Source organism: Lemur catta, chromosome 8 (genome assembly GCF_020740605.2).
Source record: "Lemur catta isolate mLemCat1 chromosome 8, mLemCat1.pri, whole genome shotgun sequence".
NCBI classification, from domain to species: domain Eukaryota; kingdom Metazoa; phylum Chordata; class Mammalia; order Primates; family Lemuridae; genus Lemur; species Lemur catta.
In genome coordinates this window covers 99664945-99688036 of record NC_059135.1, presented here as the reverse complement: position 1 = coordinate 99688036, position 23092 = coordinate 99664945, and the positions used below count along the sequence as shown (strand labels likewise).

At 47.2% G+C, this 23092-nt stretch overlaps 1 protein-coding gene across 3 annotated transcripts in view; it reads left to right on the top strand.

Annotated features, from left to right (window-relative positions):
• Positions 1 to 9376, top strand: part of ERCC3 (ERCC excision repair 3, TFIIH core complex helicase subunit) — a 31352-nt gene extending 21976 nt beyond the window's left edge. For 2 of the 3 annotated variants that reach the window (XM_045558828.1, XM_045558827.1), the window contains exons 11-15: positions 638 to 734; positions 1958 to 2075; positions 5477 to 5595; positions 7301 to 7453; positions 8906 to 9376. In XM_045558828.1, coding sequence (XP_045414784.1) covers positions 638 to 734; positions 1958 to 2075; positions 5477 to 5595; positions 7301 to 7453; positions 8906 to 9037 — 619 coding nt within the window. In that variant the 3' untranslated portion in view covers positions 9038 to 9376. Of the gene's footprint in view, positions 1 to 637; positions 735 to 1957; positions 2076 to 5474; positions 5596 to 7300; positions 7454 to 8905 lie in introns of those variants that run through there. The other variant, XM_045558829.1, reaches the window with a different exon arrangement.
• The last annotated feature ends 13716 nt before the right edge of the window (positions 9377 to 23092 follow it).

The following is a 23092-nucleotide window of genomic DNA, read 5'->3' as shown; positions in this document are numbered from 1 at the left end:
TATGATGCTTGGGAAGCTGCAGAAACTGTCCACCAGAGTATTCAAGACAGAAGACAGGAGTATGGCATTTGCAGGTACCATGGAGCAGTAACCAGTGAGGTCATTAGATAGGGTTGTGCCTTTGTCAGGGAGCTGGAAATAAAAGAAGTTTTTTGAACTTAGTGTTATGGGAGGGCAACAAAAGAAAGGCTGAAGGGCTCTCTTCTTTTTGCTCATCTCCGGGAACATGCCTGTTTCATTGGGAGACAGTTACTTCCAGCCTTTTGTTTGGACATAGCAGTGGCTATTTTTTTTGCCACTCTCATTGGGTATCTTGAAATCTGGGGACCCTCCTTGTATGAACTCCATGCTTTGAGTACGAGATGTTGAAGCAGGAAAAAGCACAGTCCAAAAAGAAAAAGAAGTAAAGGAGGGAACCCTGAAGACAATGGCAGGCCTGAACGTGGAATTTATGGGGGAGACTGGCAGGTGGTGGGTCTGCAGCCAGTTATTTCTGTGGATATTCTGATATTCCTACAGGCACAGGGCTTTCTGTGAGAGAGAACCTTGCATGAATTCCTTTTTCCCTCTGATGTGCTTCCAGGATAACTGAGATGTGATTCTGTGGTCTTTCTAACACAGCTTCATTCTTCTCTAGACCCTATATCTATGGGCCTACGTCCCAGGGAGAAAGGATGCAAATTCTCCAGAATTTCAAGCACAACCCCAAAATCAACACCATCTTCATATCCAAGGTTTGTGTGGCATGCAGGGTGGGGGTGAGGCCCCTAGCACCCCCAAGGGCCTGGAGTGATTCCTGTACACTGTGATTCCTGTACACTGATTCATGTTTGTTGAAGGAAATTCCTGAGTATGTTTTCATTCCCACATGTCCAGGGACAGGGATTCTGTTTCTTAGGTAATGGAAGATGCAGATTTAGGATTTTCATGCATCATAGATAATCTATAAAGGCTCCTTGCTTGACTAAGGTTTTTCCTACCTCTTTTTGGGATGTAGGAGACTTAAGTTGTATCTCTTCTATAAAAGGAATGAGAGTTTATTTCCTACTCTGGCAGAAATAGGCATTCAAGTGAGGTTCTCTTTACAGAGCTGGAGAATCCTATGTATCGCCCATCCTTTGTCCTGCCCCTGCTGTGGCTTGATGGTAGGTGGCCAGTGTCAGCATGGACTCACACAGGCCCAGCTGAGCCATGGCTTTAATCTCTAGTCAGAAGCTCTGGCCCCACAGTTTGCCGCAGTCATTCAGATTAAGAATACCCAAAGCCCAAAAGAAGTGAGATTTCCCTTCAGAGTGACCATGGCTAAGCAAGTGAGCACCAGCTGGCGTGTCTGTGGCTAGAGCCTCAGTGGTTGGAGCCCCCGAGCTGCGGAGTCCACCTACAGTCAGACTCCTGTGTGGGGCAGCAGCCCTTGCCAGGTCGTGTTGTCCTACGTGTGCTGCTGGTCTCAGTGGCCACCAGATAGGACTATGGATGGCTTTGTGAAGACTTGTTTCTGTAGCTAAAAAAATAAATTACTGAAAGTGAGTCTATGTTGAAGGGCCCTCTCCTCTCCGAGCTTCTGGCACCCAGCACTGTGAACATTACTGAAACGTGGTAGTGGTTCTATAGGGTGGCTTTTGGGAGAACTCACACTAGGTCCTAGAGGCCCGGAGTTGCCTTTCTGAGATCCATTGCTTTACCTCTGCCTGCATCAGATGAACCCTGATCCAGAGAGGACAAGAGTGATTGTTATTCTAAATTATCTACAGAGCTTATTTAAATTCTTACTGTCTCATATATAAAAAGAGACACCAGGCATGGTGGGTCATGCCTATAGTCCCAGCTACTCGGGAGGCTGAAGCGGGAGGATAGCTTGAGCCCAGGAGTTTGAGGCCAGCCTAGGCAACATAGCGAGACCTGTCTCTTTTAAAAAGCAAAAAACCTTCCCAGACTCACAGCTGCTTCATTTCTGTAGGTAGGTGACACGTCATTTGATCTTCCAGAAGCAAATGTTCTCATCCAGATCTCATCCCATGGTGGCTCCAGGCGGCAGGAGGCCCAGAGGCTAGGGCGGGTGCTTCGTGCCAAAAAAGGTAAAGTGGTCTTTTCCTTTTCAGCTGCAAGAGGTCTCTCCTTTTGAACCAGTTTGGGTAGAAAGAGCGTAGGGGTGAGCTGCCAGTGTGCTCTGGGGTTGAGTAGACTCTGAAAGGATGGCAGTCCCAGAGCAAAGGCCAAGATTCCCAGGGCCCTTCATTATTTCTCATGCCTTGGGTATAAACGTGGGTGTTTTCCCTGGCAGGGGCCTGGAGTTCACATGGATAGGCCCTACGCTGAGCCCTGAGCCACTGCATGGGTAGATACTAAGAGAGAGCCAGGGCTAGGCAGTACTTAATGGTGTGATATAGAAGAGAGAGAGCAGGGCCACCAGCAGAAATGGAGGAGCTGGAAGCTGCCTGGATTTCGAGGCAGGGGAGCGTTTGGTAGGAGCAGCATGGGCAGCCACAGAGTAGACACATCCCTCTTACCCTGTGAAGAGTGCTGCCCTGGTAGCAGCTCACAGCTGGGGCATCGCAAGCTCCGTGAAGAAGAGGTGAGAGGCAGTGTTGCAAAGGCTTTTACTGAGGAGGTATGTCACCCTGTGCTTGCTAACTGCTGTAAAAAGGGTCCAGACCCCCAGCGTGGGGCATAGCAGGGACTAACATTGCTACTAAGAGATGGCCACCTCCTTCTTACTGGAACCAGGCCACATCCTGAGACAAGGACACAGGCCCTGTCCTCAAGGAATTTGCTTATCCTAGGAGGCATCTAGACTGCCAGGCTGTTTAGAAATGGCAAGATTAGTGGGCATGTGTTGAATCATACCGTATTCAAGTATGTTTCAGAGGCAGTTATTGATCGTATTGAGAATAGCGACAGGACAGATAGTAGAAATGGCATGGACTTGGGCAAATTATTGGCCCCTCTGAGCCTTGGTTTTCCTATCCAAAGTGGGGGTGACAGTCCTGTCTTGCCAAGACGCCTGTGATGATTGAATTTATAAACTAGAGAAACTACAGCTTTTATAAACAGACAGGAATATCATCTGCTAGCAATTATAAATGTAATTCATTACATATTCCTTACTCTAATTTAGAAACTCCTTTGCGATTAGAATTATGCTTTCTTACTCAAAATACTGTTTGACAAAAATATTTGGCCCCTTTCTTTGTATCTCTGGGCTCTTACAAGACTAAGAAACAATTGAATTTAAAGGCAATATGCAGAAGCTTAATCTACTAACATTTGTACTATGAAGTGAAAATATTCAGATTTTCCTGAAGGATCGGGTCTTTCAGGCTACAATATTTTCTGTCCTCGTTTCTGTGATACAGTAAGTCTCCCCTTATTCAAGGTTTTGCTTTCCCAAGCTTCAGTTACCCGTGGTCAACCATGGTCCACAAATATTAAATAGAAAATTCCAGAAATAATTCATAAGTTTTAAATTGCACACCCTTCTGCGTAGCATCCAGTACATGCGTTATTCCTTTGTCCAGCATCTGCATGTTGTATACACTGCCCGCCGGTTAGTCACTTAGTAGCCCGCTTGGCTATCAGATCCACTGTGGAGGTATCGCAGAGCTCATGTTCAAGTAACCATCCGTCTGCCTCATTATGGCCCCAAACCACAAGAGGAGATACTAGCAGTATGCCAAAGAGAAGCCATAAAGTGCTCCCTTAAGGTTAAAAAGTAAAAGTTCTTACTAAGAAAAGAAAAAAAACGTGTGCTGAAGTTGCTCAGATCTGTAGTAAAAACAAATCTTTTTTTTCCCATGGCCCCTGCCATGCTGGTGGAGACACCCCATCTCCACACCCCACACGGCGCCTGTGGGGACCCCCCCATCAGTGCCCACAGTGCCTGCAGGGACCCCATCTCTGTGCCCCCCACTGTACCCACAAGGACCCCCAATTCCCCATGGGGACCTCTCCGTCTCTGTGTGCTCTGGGAACCAGCCAGAACAAATCATCTATCCATGAACTTGTAAAGAAGGAAAATTCATGCTAATCTTGTTGATGCACCTCAAACTGTAAAAGTTATGGCCATATCATGTGACAACATTTATTACAGCATATTGTTAGAATTGTTGTTTTACTGTTACTCTCTTACTGTGCCTAATTAATAAAATAAACCATCGTAAGTGTGCCCCATTAGAAAAATCACAGTGTATGTAGAGTTCACTACTGTCCAAGGTTTTCAGGTATCCACTGGGGAGTCTGAAAATGGGTCCCCCTGAGGATAAGGGACTACTGTAATTCTCTGTGTTCCAGAGTTTTCTCTCTGAGCTTTTCTTTTTAAGCAATTTCATTGGGATATAACTCATATACCACACAATTGATCCATTTAAAGTGTACACTTGGGTGGTTTTGGTATATTCACAAAATTGTGCAACCATCACCACAGTCTGTTGAGGATATTCTCATCAGCCTCAAAAAGAAACTCCTACCCGTGAGCAGTTGCTTCTCATTTCTCCTTGCTCCCAACCTGCAGCCCTGGGCAGCCACTGATCCACTGTCATCTCTGTAGGCCTCTTCTAGACATTTCATATAAATGGAATCGTACAATTTGGGGCCTTCTGTGACTGGCTTCTTTTCACTTAGTATAATGTTTTCAAAAGGATTATCCACATTGTAGGATGTATAGTACTTCATTATTTTTTTATTGCCAGATAATATTCTGCCTGGACATACCACATTTTATTTATTCATTCATTTGCTGATAGACATTTGGGTTGTTTTCACTTTTTGGCTCTAAGAATAATGCTGCTATGAAATTCATGTACAAATTTTCGTGTGGATGTTTTTACTTCTCTTGGATATATGCCTGGGAGTGGAATTGCTGGGTCATATGGTATTATAACTCTGTGTTTAACATTTTGATAAATTGCCAGACTGTTTTCCAAAGCAGCTGTGCCATTGTGCATTCTCACTGCCGTGTATGAGGGTTCCAGTTTCTCCATATCCTTGACAACAAGTGTAATGATCTGTCATTTTGATTCTAGCCATCTTAGTTGGGGTGAGGCTGATACCCCTTGTGCTTTTGATTTTGCGTTTCCCTGATGATTAATGAGCATCTTTTCATGTGCTCATTGGCCATTTGTATATTGTCTTTGGAGAAATGTCTTTTCAGATTTTTTGTCCATTTTATAATTATGTTATTTGTCTTATTGTTGAATTGTGGTAGTTCTTTATATAATCTAGATACAAGTCCCTTATCAGATAAATGCTTCCCAAATATTTTCTAATGCTGTGGACTGCCTTTTCGGTTTTTTGATGTTGTCCTTGGAAGCAGAAAAGGCTTTTATTTTGATACAGCTCTGTGCAAAGTCCGGGTGATCATCCCCTGACTGCTGAGCTTTCCCACTACAGTGCTTGCTTTTGAGCCTGGGACCTTTAGCTCCTGGCATCCTAATGTCTCATGTTGTCTTCTTTCCTGCCTTCTCTTACCTTCTCCCCACAGGGATGGTTGCAGAGGAGTACAATGCCTTCTTCTACTCGCTGGTGTCCCAGGACACACAGGAAATGGCTTACTCAACCAAGCGGCAGAGATTCTTGGTAGATCAAGGTTATAGCTTTAAGGTACATATTGATTTGGCCTCTGGTCAGACTAGGACCAAGATGTTTTTGGTCTGCCAGCCTCCAGGAGAAGTGAGGGCCACTGTCAACAGCAGCCTGGGACAAACCTCAGGCAGGCACAGAACATTAGGGGATTAGGGGAATTGCCTCAAACTCCCTTCGTCTCTGCACAAATTGCTGGGGGCAGTGTCGGCTGTTGGTGGGAAATGTACTAGCCTGGTAGGACTGAGATGCCAAGGCACTGTGGCCGGCACTGGGTCCAGCACTGTGTGAACTGAACCCCTGGGGGTTACTTCCTCAGGGGTGAAGCTGGGAGAGCTCTTCCTTTCGTCAGCTGTCCGCTCCCGGCCTGGGTGTGCCTCCAGATGTTTGAATAACTTGGGAAATTCTAAAGCTTTGGCTAGCTTTCATTGGCTGAGGCATTTGCTTTCTTTCCTGTTGACACAAATACTAAGCTTATGTCAGGATTTAGTGTCCCAAAGGGCTTTATTTTGAAGAGGTGGGTGGAGGGTTCTAGAAGCAAGGAAGAAAATTCCCCCCGTCATCCACTAAAAAGCCATCACCAGGTCCCAGGTCCTTGACTGTGAAAGACCACAGTCTGCCTTGTCAGATATGTTTTTAATTGTGTCTTTTTATGAATTTGTGAGCGTTCCCATTTTTAACCTTAGGAGGACAGGGTTGTCTGGCCTCTCCTCTTTTAGCCAGGGGCAGTGACAGTTTTCAGACCTCTCCTGCTGGGCTAGAGGACAGGATGTTTGGGCTTTGGGTTTTGAGTCCACTTTTCCCGAAGATCTGCGTCGTGACCTTTTTCTCTGTCTGTAAAGCCTGTGCTGACAGCGGCACTCACACCTGATTCCCAGAGCACCGTGAGGGTACAAGAGTCACCAAGGCAGAGAGAGCTGCTCTGAGTTCTTTGAAAGGGGAACTCAGCAAAAAGGCGCACGAGCTCCTGGTTGTCTGTGCTGGTTGGAGCTGCATCATCAGCGCTGCCCACCGAGAGCAGCAGTTAGAGTTCCCAGAGTCGTGACCCTGGAGTGGTCAGGCCGGGACACACGTGTACCCTGTCTTTCCAGATCCCTGGCCACCCGAAGGACTCAGTCAGATCCTTACTTATAGGAGTTTTCCTTGAATTAACACTGTGAGAACTGGAGAGGGGCACGCCCCTTACATAATCAACCCAGGCTTTCTGCAGTGAACAGGAAGGCCTTGTAGTAAGTTACCCCCATAGTCTCCACCGTGCTTATCTTACTCTTGAAATTTTAGGAGATTCTCAATGTCCTGTCATTAAGTGCTCACTCTTACTGGAAGCCCTGGGTGCTGAGTGCAGCAGATTGCAGGGCCCTTCCAAAGGGCTGCAGCCTTAGCCTTTCAGTCTGTTGTCCCTTCCTTTCCCTGGTGCAAGATGGGAAAGCTACCCAAAGGAGTCTTTAAAGTCACTAAGATGCCTACTGATCTTCTACACGGGATCATTTAGATGCTGTGTGCTGGAAGCAGATTTCTCTGGAATTCCTTAACCTCCCCGTCTCATGATCATGAGTCAAGCTCGCTGTTAAAGGCAGGTCCTGATGCTGGTCTCCAGGATGCCAGACAGGAGCTGTCCGTTGTTGGACCCCTGGTTGGCTGGGCCAGAGCAGTGGACCCAGAAGGCAGGGCAGGGCCAAGGCAGAGGGAACAGGAGGGAACACCCTTGCTGGTTTGGGCTTCGCAGGTGATCACAAAGCTTGCTGGCATGGAGGAGGAAGAGTTGGCGTTTTCGACGAAAGAAGAGCAGCAGCAGCTCTTACAGAAAGTCCTGGCAGCCACTGACCTGGATGCTGAGGAAGAGGTGGTGGCAGGGGAGTTCGGCTCCAGATCCGGCCAGGTGAGTGAGTAGGTGAGGGGCTCCAGGCGGCAGTGCTCCCGAGGACGGCGTTTGTAGACGCACGTTTATGCACATAGTCCTGTGTGTGTATGGGCCTGTGGGATTTTTTTTGAAAAACTTGGAAAACACAGATAAATGTGGAGGTGAGTTGAATAGAAACAGCCCCTGCTCCCCTTTTGGTGTGTCCCGTCCTGCATGTGCTGTGTCCGCAGCTGCGCTCACGGTGGCCGTCAGTGATTTCCTGCTCTGCTCACAGCAGTCTGGCACGAGATTTGTTAGTACCTTGACATTGGAGCCCACAGTGGAGCACGACAGGCCCAGGGCTGCCACTTTGGGCCTCGGGGGAGTCATTTCCCCTCCTCAGTGACAAAGCTGAGCCTTCCAGCCGTAAGATGGCTCTGAGAAGCAACTCCACGGTAGCTTCAGTACTTACTTTGAGAAAATTTAAGAGTTCTCTGAAAATGCTCAGCCTTTCATGTATTTTGCAAATACTTAATTGAGTGCCTGCTATGTGCCAGGCAAATGTTAATATGCCACAATTAATGAGAGCCCGGTAGGAGAATTCCGACCAGGCCCTTCCAGGAGAGAAGTGCACTTCAGTCAGGTGCTTTCGACACTCGGGTGGTGTTAGAGCAGCAGCTGGGCCAAGGCCCGGGGCCTTCGTGCCGCAGAAGGGCGCTCTCCCGGGCAGCCCAGGAGTGCGTCCTGCTCTCGCTGGTCCTGTGGTGACGACGGGTCCTCACAGCATAGGGTCCCCTGAGGCCAGGCTGTGGAAGGCATTGCTTCAGTGCTTGGCTGCATATTTGGCGCGTAATCCGCTACCAGTGGTGCACCAGGCTCTGGGTCAGACCCTTAACTTACAGGATTTCTGTTCATGCCCCATCTCAGGGCAGATGCAGTTACGCTTTTGCAGATGAAGTCATTGAGGTGCAGACATCACTCCCTGCCCAGGGTCACCCAGCGAGAGGCGGAGCCAAGACTTAGGCCCAGGGCTTTCTGGCTTTCAACTCAATTCAAAGCCTTGTGGTGGTACCTCAGGAGATTTGAAGGGTCTTCTCTGTTAAAAATATTCTGTTCAGAAATTGTCATTAAGCAAGGCATTGTAGCATTATGTTTAAGAACAGAGAGTCTGAAGTCAGGCTGCCTGGGTTCAAATCCCATCTCCTTCAGAGCCGTGTGATCTAGGGCAAGTTACTTAATTTCTCTGTGCCTCAGTTTCCTCTTCTGTAGATTGAGGCGTAGAGCAGTTGTGAGGATTAGATGAGATAATACATGTAAATAAATGTTAAATGCTTGGAACAGTGCCTGAGACATAGTAAGTGATCAGTAAGTTATTTAAACATAATGTGTATTAAATTTGTATAAAATTTATGATGATTATGAACGTCATAAAAGGAGCCTCTCTTCCCCGTGGAGACTCACAGTGGATTGACTTCTCCCCCTCCCCTGCAGGCGTCGCGACGCTTTGGCACCATGAGCTCCATGTCCGGGGCTGATGACACCGTGTACATGGAGTACCACTCGTCCCGGAGCAAGGCTCCTGCCAAACACGTGCACCCGCTTTTCAAGCGCTTTAGGAAATGATGCCCCCGTGGGTTACTTAGTGGAAGACTGAGTGCTGGGCACCCACGTGGGAAAGGGGTTTTCAGGGTAACGTTTTCTCCGCACATCCACGTACTTTCCACTGACACTAGCCACACTGATCTGAGCTCAGCATTTGCCGACTGTTGCGGGAAACGCAGCAAGGGCTTGCTTCCGCCTTCAGGGATCATCCAGGCCTTAAAAAGGAGGGGAGACGATGTTTTTTTTGGTCTTTTCAAACTCATTGGGAAGTGAGTTATTCCTGTATATAAAAATTTGTAATATTTAAGGCATATTTATCTTAAGATTCTCCTGAATAAACCAAAATGAGCATTTAACCACTTTTCATTCTGGATGTGCTTTGTGCCTCGTCGTGGGCAGGGGTGTCTGGATGACCAGCTCCACCAGGGCCCGGCTTGTGGCAGTCAGAGGCAGGAGATGATCCCACCGCCAGGGAGCTGCTGCGAGGACACACCCCAGGACAGAAGCTGCGTAGGCACGGAAGGCCCGGGAAGCGAGGAGAGGGTGGTCCAGCAGGAGGGAAGAGCTGGACAGTTGGCAGAGGTCCCTGTTCACTTAGCCCTGGCAGATTCGGACTGAGGCTACAGCTGCCTGCCTTTCCAGTGGCCGTGGCTGCCCTACAGGCTTGTCCGCAGCAGACACAGCCGTGCGCCCTCAGGGTCAGCTCCTGATGATTCATCTTGGAGGGCACAGTCTCTTATTTCTCCCCCAAAGTATGATGTAGATCTTGCTGGGAAGCTGGGTTCCTCTTCTAAGAGCAGTTTACTGCCCTTGAATCTTTAATGGCTGGTTCCTTTATTCTTAAAAATGGCTTTGGGCCTTTGCTCTCTTGTTGGAAGGTGCTGAGGAAGACGGGCAGGGCAGGGGTGTTCCATAGAAGGCAGACACGGGCAAGGCATCAGCCGGCCAGAAACAGTTGCTCATTCTAATAGCAAACAGTGCGCACACCTGGGCAGGGCTGACACCCTGTGCCACACGAGGCCTCCAGGTAGAGGCAGCTCAGCAGCGGCGGCCTCCCTTTTCCTGCGTCGTCAGCTGCGCACATCTGGACCAGAGAAGACGGCTTCTCTTTCACCAGGAGCAAGAGCCACCTCCCCCCATTCCACTAGTCTGAGCAGCCTTTTTGGGGACAAACACACTCTCCTAGTCTGGTCAGTAGCTGGTGCTGCCAGGGAGCTACCCAGTCTGTCAGTGCAGACCCCGGGAAGTGCAGTGGGGTCCCCCGTTAGGAGGAGAGGGCCCTGCGCAGCCAGACCCGAGGCCCGCGTGCAGGGGTATGCACACAAAGACCTGCAAAAGTGCCCGTCACTTGACCCTGACAGGCTGGCACCCAAAGTTCAAGCCTGATAATAAGACATTATTTGCAGAGCCTCATCTCCTGTCACACCTTTATGCGTAAGATCACAATACCAAGCACTTCCTGAGTTTTCACATCTCTGGCCTTTTTTTCTTGCTAATTAACAATGTTGAATTTTACCTGAGCTCTGTGATCCTAGAAAACAGATGTTTAAAGGAATCCCCCATTGTTTGTGTTTTGGGAAACAGCTTATTGGAAAGAACCACCCTTCCCCTTCCCTGCACCATGAACACTGCCCTCGGCCAGACGAGGCCAGACAGACCTCCCAGATACCCATTCGTCACTTCAGAAATGATCAGCTAAACTGCTTGTCCCACCTATCCATTGTAACAAATGCTTGTGAACTAAACTTCAGTTAAGATTCTCTTCTCACCCAGGCCCCTGAACTTTGGCCCACCCGCTGCCTCCAGCCCCTCCTGAGAACAGACTGGACTCCTCCCACTTCCTGTCACCCTCTTTCTACTCGTTTCCTCCTCCCTATAAAAGAAAACCCTTTTTGCCCAGCCCTGCAGACACACAGCTTGTTTCAGTACACTCTCCCTGTTACAGTAGTCCGCTCTGCCTCACCCCTTTGCCATCATCCTTTCAAATAAAATCTCTCTGTACTAAGTCCGGATTTGTTTTTTATTTGATACCATGTAACAAGTTTCTTTTTATTCTCTAAATTTCCAAATATTTGTTGCTAATATGTAAAAATATAACTGATTTTTACATATCAATATTCTGCAATCATGCTAAGTTCACTCATTCTAGGAGTTTTTTCTGTACATTTCTAGAATAAGGAGATCCAAATCAATGAAGACATACAAGACTTGAGCAGTGCTGTCGACTGACTTAACCTAATTGACATTTATTTATAGAACACTCTACCCAATAACCGGAGAATAAGCATTCTTTTCCAGTACACACAGATCACTTGCTGAGATAAAACAGATTCCAGGCCCTATAAGTCCCAATAAGTTTAAAAGGAGCCAGGCCATAGAAGCTATATAATGGAATCAAGTTAAAAATCAATAAAAGAAGAATCTCTGGGAAACCCTCATATATTTGGAAAATACAATGGTTAATTTTAGGTATCAACTTGACTGGGCCGTGGGATGCCCAGATAGCTGGGAAAGCATCATCTCTGGGTGTCTGTGAGGGTGTTTCAGGAGAGACTAGCATTTGAATCTGTAGACTCAATAAAGAAGGTGGCCCTCACCAACGCGGAGGTGCCTGGATAGAACAAAACAGCAGGGAAAGTGCAAATTTGCTCATCTGCTTGAGCTGGGACATCCATCTTCTCCTGCCCTCGGACATCGGCATTCCTGATTCTGGGGCCTTTGGGCTCAGACTGGGACTGACACGACTGGCTCCCTTGGTTCTCACGCCTTTAGGTTGTGCTGAAATTACACCAGCTTTCTGGGCCTGCAGCTTGCAGACGGCAGACTTTTCAGCCTCCATAATCATGGGAGCCAATCCCTCGTAATCTCTTCCTCTATGTGTGTGTACACCTTAACTGGTTCTGTGTTGGTTTTTCTTGAGAACCATAATACAGAAACAATGTGATATTCTCAACAACAACAAAAAAAAGGGAAGTTAGAAAATCCTTTGAAAATGAAAACTGTATTTATATTTTTTATTGTCTGTACATTATATATTTTGACATCTTAAAACCCTTTCTGGCTGGTGACAGACTGCCACTCCTGGGCCTAGCCTGGGCTTAGAGGTAGCAAGGGCCCAGCCAGGAGCAGCCTTTGATGTATGTGCTCAGCAAGCAACCCAGAGCCAGACCTCTGTCTTAATCATCCCAGTGCCAAGGGTCTGACAGGTGGGGACCACCCCTGTAGCTTACAGCCCAACAAAGTTATTTCCACCGGCCAGTCCTGTTTCCGATCCTGCCTTGTTTTTCCTGAGGAAGCCCCAGGAGAGGGTCTAGCCTGGGCTTTCCCTCCCTCCTGCTTGGCGCGCTGACCACCGTGCGGCTTCGGCTGGTCTGGCCTGCGCCTCCCGCTTCTGGGACCTGCGACTGTAACACGCGTGCTTTCCTGAGCCTCTCCTTTGCCTCCTCTCGTGGCCACACCTGACTGACCGTCACACAAAAAGGACACGGGACAAAAACCTACATATCAAAATTTGCAGGATACAACCAATGCAGTAGTTAATGGGAAATGAGAGCATTAAATTATAGTAGAAAAGAAAGATTTCATATCAATGACTTCAGTTTCCAATTCAATTAACTAGAGAAAGAAGCTCAACCGAAACACAAAGCAAGCAAAGGACGAGGGAATGAAACCAAAGCAGCAAACCAGTGAGGCAGGAAACAGCAAATACAGAAATACGAAACTGAAACTACTCATCTGAACAGATGAATAAAATCCAGACAACACAAATTACCAATATCAGGAATGACAAGTGACATTACTACAAATTACACAGATATTAAAAAGATATGTGAATATTACTAACAACTCTACCTGTACACCCTTCCCCCCAAAATCCTTCTATGAAGAGAATATTACTTTGATAACAAAATCAGACAAAGACACTTGAAGAAAACTATAGACCAATATCCCTCTGTATCATAAAGATAGATGCAAAAATTCTTAAAATTTTAGCAAATTGAATTCAAAAATCCATAAAAAGGATAATATATCACAACTAAGTGGATTTTATCCCAGAACTGGATGTTTGGTTTAACATTTGAAAACCGATCAGTTCAGTAATTCAACATGATCATGTACTGGATGGTGGAAAAAGCACTTGACAAAATTCAACGTCATTTCATGATAAAAATTCTCAAGAAACCAGAAATGGATGAAACTTTCTCAAGCCAATACAGGACATCAACAAAAACCCTGCTGCTGGCGGGGCGCGGTGGCTCACGCCTGTAATCCTAGCACTCTGGGAGGCCGAGGTGGGCGGATTGTTTGAGCTCAGGAGTTCGAGACCAGCCTGAGCAAGAGCGAGACCCCTGTCTCTACTAAAAATAGAAAGAAATTATCTGGCCAAGTAAAATATATATAGAAAAAATTAGCCGGGCATGGTGGCGCATGCCTGTAGTCCCAGCCACTGGGGAGGCTGAGGCAGAAGGATCGTTTCAGCCCAGGAGTTTGAGGTTGCTGTGAGCTAGGCTGATGTCAAGGCACTCACTCTAGCCAGGGCAACAAAGTGAGACTCTGTCTCAAAAAAAAAAAAAAAAAAAAGAATGAATTCCTATCTTCTTGAGTGTGTTTAATAGGAATGGTTGGGGAATTTTGTCAAAGGTTTTTTCAGCATCTATGGAAATAAACATATAATTTTTCTCCTTAGATCTGTAGATATGGTGTGTTAGTTCATTTATTAATATTTAATCAATGTGTATTACTAGAATAAATTCCACTTGGTTATCTTGTATCATTTTCATAGTGTGGTGTTGGGATTCTGTTGACTAGTATTTTATTTATAATTTTGCATCAATGTTCATAAGTGATATTTATAATTTTCTTTTTTTTACTGTTTTTATCAAGTTTAAATGTCAATGCTATACTTTTATAAAAAGAGTTAAGAAGTTTTTCTTCATTTCCAATGCTCTGGAAAAAATTTGTGACGTACCGTGACTATCTGGTCTTTGAAGATTTGGCCATCAAGTCTTTGTTCTCTTTATGTGGAAGTTCCTTGATAATTTTCTCTGTTTCTTCCAGGGAATTAGTCTGTTTAAACTGTTTATCCCTAATTGAGGTCAGTTATGGCAAACTCTGTTTCCCTTGGAAATTATACACTTCATATAGGTTTTCAATATTTTCTTACAGATCTGAAAAGTGATCCCTTAGGATTTTTAAAGTATCTTCTGTTTCAATGGTTATTTACCCATTTGATATTTCTTATTTTGTATATTTGTAATTTCTCCCTTTTTTCTTGAGTAAATATAGATAGTACATTGTCTATTTTTATATTTTTTCCAAAAATTAAACATTTTGATTTACTAATTGGACCTATTATTTTTCAATCCTTTACCTCATTAATTTCTGCTTTTACTTTTATTTTTTCCTTTCTCTAGCTTTTAGAACTTTTTTCCTCCTCACTTTAGATTTGATTTGCTCTTATTTTTCTAGTTTCCTAAGGTAGAAGCTTAGATGATTGATTTTAGATCTTCTTTTCTAATATATGCATTCAATGCTATAAATTTCCCTTTAAGTACAGCTTTTGCTGCATCCCACAATTTTTCATAACTTGCATTTTAATTTTTACATAGTTTGAAATATTTTTAAATTTCTCTGGTGAATTCTTTGATTCATGAGTTATTTAGAAGTGTGTTGTTTAATCTCCAAATATTTTAGAGTTTTCTAGGTATTTTCTGTTATTGATTTCTAGTTTAATTCTGTTGTCACTGCTATGGTTAAAATATGACCCCAAATTTCATGTGTGGGAAACTTAATCCCCTGTGGCAGTATTGAAAGGTGGGGCCTTTAAAAGATGCTTGGATCAGATTAATCCATTCATGGGTTAATGGATTAATGGGTTGATGGATTAATGGTATATCACGGGGGTGGAACTGGTGGCTTTATATGAAGAGAGAGACCTAAGCAAGTATGTTAGCATGCTCAGCTCCCTTGCCCTGTGTTACTTTGCTCTGTCTTGGAACTCTTCAGAGAGTCCCCACCAGCAGGAAGGCTCTCACCAGAGCCTTGACCTTGGATTTCTCACTCAGCCTCCACATGGGAGCAGGCCACGGAGCTTCTTGGGCTGAGGTGAGGACAAACCCCACAGGGCTCCGGGCTACACCTGCAGGATGATCTAAGGAGGCACCCAGGCCTTGGCAAAGTCTGCACCATAGCTGCTGTGGTCTGAATGTTTGTGTCCCCCCAAATTCATAGGTTAAAATCCTAACCCCCGGGGTGTTGGCATCTGGAGGCAGGGCCTTTGGGACTGGGTCATGAGGGTGGAGCACTCGTGATGGGATCAGTCCCCTTATGAAAAAGACCCCAGAGAGCTCACTTGCCCCTTCTACCAAGTCAGCACACAGCGAGAAGTTGGCAGCCTGCAATCTGGAGGGGCTGGCACCCTAATCTCAGACTTCCAGCCTCCGGGCCGGGGAGGAATAAATTTCTGTTGTTATAAGCTATCCAGTCTATATTATAGTGACCCGAACAGACTAAGACAACAGTTCTGTCTGATGGACAGTGAGGTCACAAAGTAATTTGCTTAAAGTTAAAATCATGTTTTAGGCCAGGCGCGGTGGCTCACACCTGTAATCCTAGCCCTCTGGGAGGCCGAGGCAGGAGGATCGCTCGAGGTCAGGAGTTTGAGACCAGCCTGAGCAACAGCGAGACCCCGTCTCTACTAAAAATAGAGAGAAATTATATGGACAACTAAAAATATATATAGAAAAAGTTAGCTGGGCATGGTGGTGCATGCCTGTAGTCCCAGCTACTCGGGAGGCTGAGGCAGGAGGATCGCTTAAGCCCAGGAGTTTGAGGTTGCTGTGAGCTAGGCTGACGCCATGGCACTCACTCTAGCCCGGGCAACAGAGCGAGACTCTGTCTCAAAAAAAATAAAAATAAAATAAAAATAAAAATAAATAAAATCATGTTTTACCATTGCAGAAAAGTTTCCACGTGGCAAGTAGGTGTTTTGTGGTTTATTTCTCTTGGTAGCAGGGACTGGATTTCTTTATTTTCCTGACTCAAACAGAAATTTGTTCTTAAATGTTTTTGAGTGTCACTTTGTGCCAGCTCCACATTGGCTTGGGGGAGTCCAGCCACCAGTCAGACCCAGTCCCAGCCCTCAAGATGTTCATAGTTCTAGACCCGGACTGCAGAACTGTTTCGTAAACAAGGAAGCCCGGTAAAGAGTCAAAGGGTTACAGATCTGTGACAGTCAAGAGTATGGGCTGGGCTCACCGGGCAACTTGCCAATGTCCACAGGGAGGAAATAGGCTGGAAAGGCCAATTTAGTGAGGCTCTCACAGAACGCAATCTCTGAATCGGCAAGATTGAGGACCACACCCTGAGCCACCAAGACAAATGTCACTTTGTAGGAAAAAAATGTGCTGACTCACAAAACTGAAAAGTCACAGAGGGGGTGATGGATCCCCGTGGCATAGCTGGATCACCCTTGTCTCCCATGAGTGTGTCAGGGCTCTCTGTGGCCAGATGGTCTCTCTGTATGTGGTGGGACAGGGCTTCCAGGGGCCTTCCAGATTGCAGTCCCCAAACAGGAGAGTGTCTGGACTGATTGCTCTAACAGAAGTCCCATGGAGGACTCTGACCCCACCCGGTTGGGGGCCACGGGCAGCCAGGCCCATCCAAACCCCTGCGAGCAGCCAGGACAGCAATGGAACAGGGGAAGAGGGGTTTCCAAAGCAGGCAGTGGGCAAACAAGCTGTCCTCTGCTGCAGCCTCCTGCGGTGACACGCGCTTTCCTCTCAGAATCCACTCCAGTGTCCCATTCCTCGCTTTCTGTCACATCATTCGTGCCTAGGAGGTGGTGAGTGCTATGAAGCACTGTGCCCTACGCATGGCCTACTTGAAATTCTCTTCCCCTGTATGCAGAGTAGGTGCGGAGGTGCGGGGAAGGGTATATAAAACTCGGAAGCAGTTTTGGATTCATACGTTAACTATGCTCCTATGCATTTAACTTTTTTTTTTTTTTTGAGACACAGTCTCGCTGTGTTGCCCGGGCTAGAGTGAGTGCCGTGGCGTCAGCCTCGCTCACAGCAACCTCAAACTCCTGGGCTCAAGCAATCCTCCTGCCTCAGCCTCCCGAGTAGCTGGGACTACAGGCATGCACCACCATGCCCGGCTAATTTTCTATATATATATATATATATATATATATATATATTTAGTTGGCCAGATAATTTCTTTCTATTTTTAGTAGAGACGGGGTCTCCACTCTTGCTCAGGCTGGTCTCGAACAATCCTCGAGCGATCCACCTGCCTCGGCCTCCCAGAGTGCTAGGATTACAGGCGTGAGCCACCGCGCCTGGCATGAATTTAACTTTTTTGAGGGGGGCTCTTTAGGTTGTTTCCTCATCTATGAAACAAAGGTTATGCACCCACGTCATAAGGCAACAGTGAGAACTACATGGATTACGGGGTGCCTAGGATAATGCCTGATGCGCAATAGTGTTTATTAAAGTGGAGACCAATATTTTATAAAGCTGTTCAGTGGAAATGATAGTTTTTTCATCATGGAAAGTTAGAGCTTTTTTGGCAGCTTAAAAATTGCTTCTAAGGCTTTGCTGGCTGACGAATCCCACTGGAGAATGTCCACACTCCTTTGTGGGAAGAAGTAGATTCATTTTCTGCCTCAGCTAACCAGGACTGCTGTGGCTGGTGTCAGCGAGGCTCACGTAGCACCACCTGGTTCCCAGGGAACATGGCTTGAGGTCTCTGAGTTCCGTCTTCCGACATAACTGTGCTTTGTTTTTTTTCTGTCTCGCCTTTTTGTTGATGGGTCTGGGGAAGGAATGAGATCATACCATTCATTCTTTTGCTTTTTGACGCCATTAGTTCTTAAACTGAAACCACGCAGTGGCATGAAATCGGAGCACAGGAAGCTGGCGTGGGGGAGAGAATTTCTCGAAGACCACAGGGAAGGTTGCTAGAGCATTCTTGCCCCACCACGACGGGCAGATCTGGGTTTCAGAAGCCAGAGCCTTGCTTCCTAGCATGTCTTATACAGTAGTTCCCTCTTCTGAGGGCCAGTTTCATCACCCCGTTCTGTTGCAAGAATTTGCATAGTTCGCTAAGCTTTGCCTAGCGAGCTGCATCCCAGTGCTTGACTCCGGTCGCCTGGACTGGAGTTCCGGGAGGTGCTAAAGACTATCTCTTGGTTTCACCTCCACAGATGGTTATTTATTATGTGTGGACTTTATTCATTTAACTTTCAGTGGACAACCGTATTTCTTGTTGTTGGTGGTGTTGGGGAAGGGCAGCTCATTGTTTCCCTACCTCCTGCCAACAAGTTGGTTTTCCTGAGGGAAAACATCTGTACAAAATCTCCTGGTTTCAGGTCAGATGGGGACAAATGGCGCCCGCCTGTCAGAATCTCACCTGTTTCTCTTGCTCACTGGAGGAGAAAGGAACAAAGTAATGCACAATATTTTCCTATTTTGGAAAAATATTTTCTTCTGTTATTTTTACCTATGTTTAAGACTTCTTATAACAATCTATCCTTTGTTTCCTCCCCATTGACTTCCCCTATTGACAGCTATGAGAATCATTTACTTTTATTTTAAATAATTTTTTAAATTACAAAGGCAATATTCATCACAAAAACCCTGGACAGAAACCAAAGTAAGTTACCTGTGTGTACAAAGACTATCCAGAAAGTATCCAGCCACGTACTATGTTCTTGTTAGATTAACAATGGTGGGTACTTTCCCCACAGCCTATATAATTTTTTTTTCGTTACGGTAAAAGAAATTCTTCCAATCACAATGATTTTTTCTATTTCTGGGTTTATATATGTTTTCTACTAATACTAATTAGCTACAAAACAGTAATAAGAAAACATTATACTGTTCTATTGCAGAATTTCAGACTGATCATTTATACCAATGTACCAAGACGCTAAAATAGTCTTCTGCTTAATGTCATTAGACCTTTAGACAAATGTCAAGACTGATATCTTTATGTATACCTCTAATTATGAAAACTCACTTTGGAAATACCAGAGATGATATCCCAAGACAGAGAGAGCAAAGGAGCCCGTGGAATCTTGCTTCCCTGTGTGTTTAAATCTTTCTTCCTCGTTATGTTTCTCTGTGGTTTTTTCCTCTTCTTCCTTCCTTTCTTTATAGCAGTCTTTTTCTTAATTAGCCTTAATAGAGAACTAGCTGCATTTTAAATTGCTATGTATCTATGTTTACCAGTTTCCTGTCCAGAACGGACTGAACTGACTTTGACATATGTGGTCCTTTAATGACTTCTTTGTTCCTGAGGACCAGTGGAACCAGTAACCTTTGCAAAACTTTAAAAAGACTCTCCAAGAGCAAGGTTATCAGCCTTCTTCATCATCCTCCTCTTGCAGCCGCAACTGCCCACTCCTGCTTGCTGAGTGCACTGTCCCCAGTCCCTGCCTGAATGCCACCTCCTTCAGGAGGTCTTTCTGCCCCTGCTTCTTCTGACCCTCTAACTAGATGGGATCACTCCTGCCCACAAATTCCAGTCATATTCGGTACCAGGTTTGAGACAGAGTAATCTGGTTTGTATTTGTGCACCTGTTTTATTCTTCAAATAGGTTATAAGCTCCTTAAAGGCAGGCTCAATGTCTCACTCTTTGGATCCTTATAAATAAGAGTTTGGTGAGTACTTACTAATCAAATGCAATGTAGATTTAACAGAGTTGTAAAGGTATAAACTACTAACCAAAAATAAAACACTAATAAAAAAATTAGCTGGGCGTGGTCATACAGCCTGTAGTCCTAGCTACTGCGGAGGCTGAGTGGGAGAATTGCTCACTCCCAGGAGTTCGAGGTTACAGTGAGCTATGATCATGCCACTACACTCCAGCCTGGGTGGAGAAAGGTTTCTCATACAGAGATTAAGATATAAAAGTAAAATTTATTTTATCCTTTAGAAGGACAGAGAGAATGAGAGAGAGAGAAGGGGGGAGAGAGCAGGGAGACGGCGGCATGGCATCCCAAAGAAAGAGAAGGGAGATGCTAGCAGTGGGGACAAGTGGCTTGCTGCTTTTATGGAGACAAAGAGAAAAATAGTAATTGTTGTGCAGTAATTAGCAGGCAGTCTTGAGATATCAAGTTGTCCGTCTTTCTTGTTTCTTCCATTCCTGGAGACTTGGTTATCTCTGAAATGTAGTCAGGCCTATCCCAGGGGATGTGATTTTTGCCCCTGAGATGTGGTTTTGGGCAGGAAACAAAGGCCTGGAGTTTATCCCCAGTTGTCTGGTCTGGGAGCTTCTCAGGAACACCTTTAGGCTGTAGAAACAAATTCTAAAGGCTGTGAGCTGGTGAATGTGGAGAGAAAGATGTACATTTCCTTTCTTTTGGCTCTTTTGGGATGTTTGTGAAAACAGAATCCCAGCAGTGTGCCTGCTAGCTTGGGAGAGAAACAGCAGAGAGAGCAGAGAGAGAGAGCTCAGAGGATTGATCTTCAAATGTTATTAGAAAATTGGGAGAGTCAAGGCCGTCCTAACACTAAGGTGGGAGGATTGCTTGAGCCCAGAGTCCAAGTCCTGCCTGGGCAACATAGCAAGATCCCATCTTTAAAACTTAAACATGTTATATTTAGTAAAAATACTTTTTGTTTGTGGACTTTTAAAAAAGTTTTATGACGCACGAGTATCAACTGTATGAAGTCTTTAAATAATGTGCTTGGTTTGGGGAGTTCAAGTTGGTAAGCTGCTAACTCAGAATGTGGGTTCCCTTCTCTGAAACCACAGGACACCCTTCTTGCCTTTCCCATGCCAAGTCTTTCCCTTTGCTGGCCACTGCCTCCCTGCAGCTAGACACTGCAAGCTGAACCTATGCTGGCAAACTTGCTTCTCCTCCCTCTGTGTGGAGGTGGGTTCACTTTTTTTTTTTTTTTTTTGAGACAGAGTCTCGCTCTGTTGCCCGGGCTAGAGTGAGTGCCGTGGCGTCAGCCTAGCTCACAGCAACCTCAAACTCCTGGGCTCAGCCTCCAGAGCAGCTGGGAGTAGCTGGGACTACAGGTGGGTGCCAGCCACCACGCCCGGCTAATTTTTTGTTTCTATTTTTAGTTGACTGGATAATTTTTTCTATTTTTGGTAGAGATGGGGGTCTCAGTCTTGCTCAGGGTGGTCTCGAACTGCTGAGCTCAAGCGATCCTCCCACCCCGGCCTCTCAGAGTGCTAGGATTACAGGCGTGAGCCACCGCGCAGGGCCGGGTTCGCTTCTTTAACTGTGCAACAGGACCAGGGCGTGTGAGAGACCCGGAGAAATTCCACATGCTCAAAGCAAAATCACTCAGCCCTCACATACTTCGGGTAGTGTGCCGGAATACAAGTGATGATCCCCAGTGAAAGCGAACATGGAAATCCCATTGTCATTATGAAATCTTGTGGCAAAATAATAATGTGGCCATATCACAATATTGTGAATCATATGCAAAGGCGTCTAACATTTTTATTCTCCTTTTTGAATGTTGAATTACAATAGTATAACTTGAAGTCATAAAGCACTGTTTCTAAAATACAGAAAAGACCAGTAAGATTTCTTTAGCATACCTTCAGTAGTAATTCTGAAGGAAGGAAATCATTTTTAAAATTCCAGTAGACTTTCCCCTTTTTTTGGCCACGGTTGGAGGTGGGGTTGACCTTAAAACTGTGGTTTCAAAGAACGCATAAGTGATGAATTAATGTGATGTGAAGAAAAAACAGTAAGAGCCTCATTCTCCCGCAGTGTAGTCAGACTTTTTCCCAGCCCTTGGGGGAGGGACCCTTTAACAACGGCCTGCGGGAACCGACGTCCAGGCGGCGGAGTGCCCAGCGCCGCTCGAACGAGCTAAGCGGAGGGGAGCAAGCCCAGGGGCAGCCCCCAGACGGCAAACATTGCTTCAGCAAACAAGCCAATCGGAGGCCTCGATGGCTCTGCGGGCGCGGGTCCTGCAGGCCCGTCCGTGGCCGGCGCCCTCGCGGGGCGGGCTTCTGGGCGGCGGGGCCCCGCGGCGGCCCCAGCCCGAGGGCGCGCGGCTCCCGGCGGGGGCGCGGGCCGGGGACGGAGGGGCCGGGCACCGCGCGGGGGGGCCCCGCAGCCTCGCCGCCATGCCCGGGCCGCGCAGCCTCGCCAACCTGGTGGAGTTCTTCTGCAGGGACGGCTTCAGCCGCATCCACGAGATCCAGGTAGCCGCGCGCCGGGCCGGGAGGGCGCCGGGGAGGGGTCCCGGGGCAGGGGAGCCCGCGGAGGGCTTTCCCGGGAGGGCCTCCGGGGAGGAGACCGCGGGGAGGCGACCCGGATAGTGGGGTCCAGTGAGGGGAGCCGGAGTGGGGTCTCCGGGGAAGGGGAGCTGGGGAGAGCACGCCGGGAAGCGGACCCAGGAAGGAGGAGGCGGGAAAGGAGCGCTGGGAAGGGGTTGTTGGGGAGGGGTCTCTGGAAGGGGACCCCGAGAGGGGGCGGCGGGGAGAGAGATGTGGGGAGGGGGTCCAGGGATGGGACTCAAAGGAGGGGCGGCGGGCAGGGGGAGTTGGGCAGGGGGGCCCAGGAAAGGAACGCCGGGGAAGAGGCTCCAGGAATGGTGTCCGGGGCGGTGTCGTCGGGGAGGGATCCCCAGGGAAGGGCAGACGGGGAGGCATCCTGCGGAGGGAAACTGGGGACCGCACTTTGCGGAGGGGGCGCCGGGGAGAGGCGGCGGGCGGGGCCCCCAGGGAGGGGGCCTCGGAGAGGAGCCTCCAGGGAGAGAGGGCGACGGGGAAGGAACCCCGGCAGGGATTGCCCGGTGAGGGGGCGCCGCGGAGGGCGGCCAGGGACGGGACGCGGGGGGGGGACCTGGGCAGAGGTTCCCGGGGAGGAGATTCCCGCGCATGGTGGGCGCTGCCGGGCCTGGGGGGCAGTGGCGCGCGGGCGGCACCTGCGCAGCTGGGGCGAGAGCACCGGGCGCCGGGCACCACTGTGTGTCCTTCTGTGGTCGAGATCGTGTTGCACTCGTTTCTAGTCCTTTTTGTTTGTATTTTTAGTTGGAAAAACGGTGGTTCGGAGGCTCGGGGTTTCGTAACGTCTAAGCCGCGGGGTGGACGCA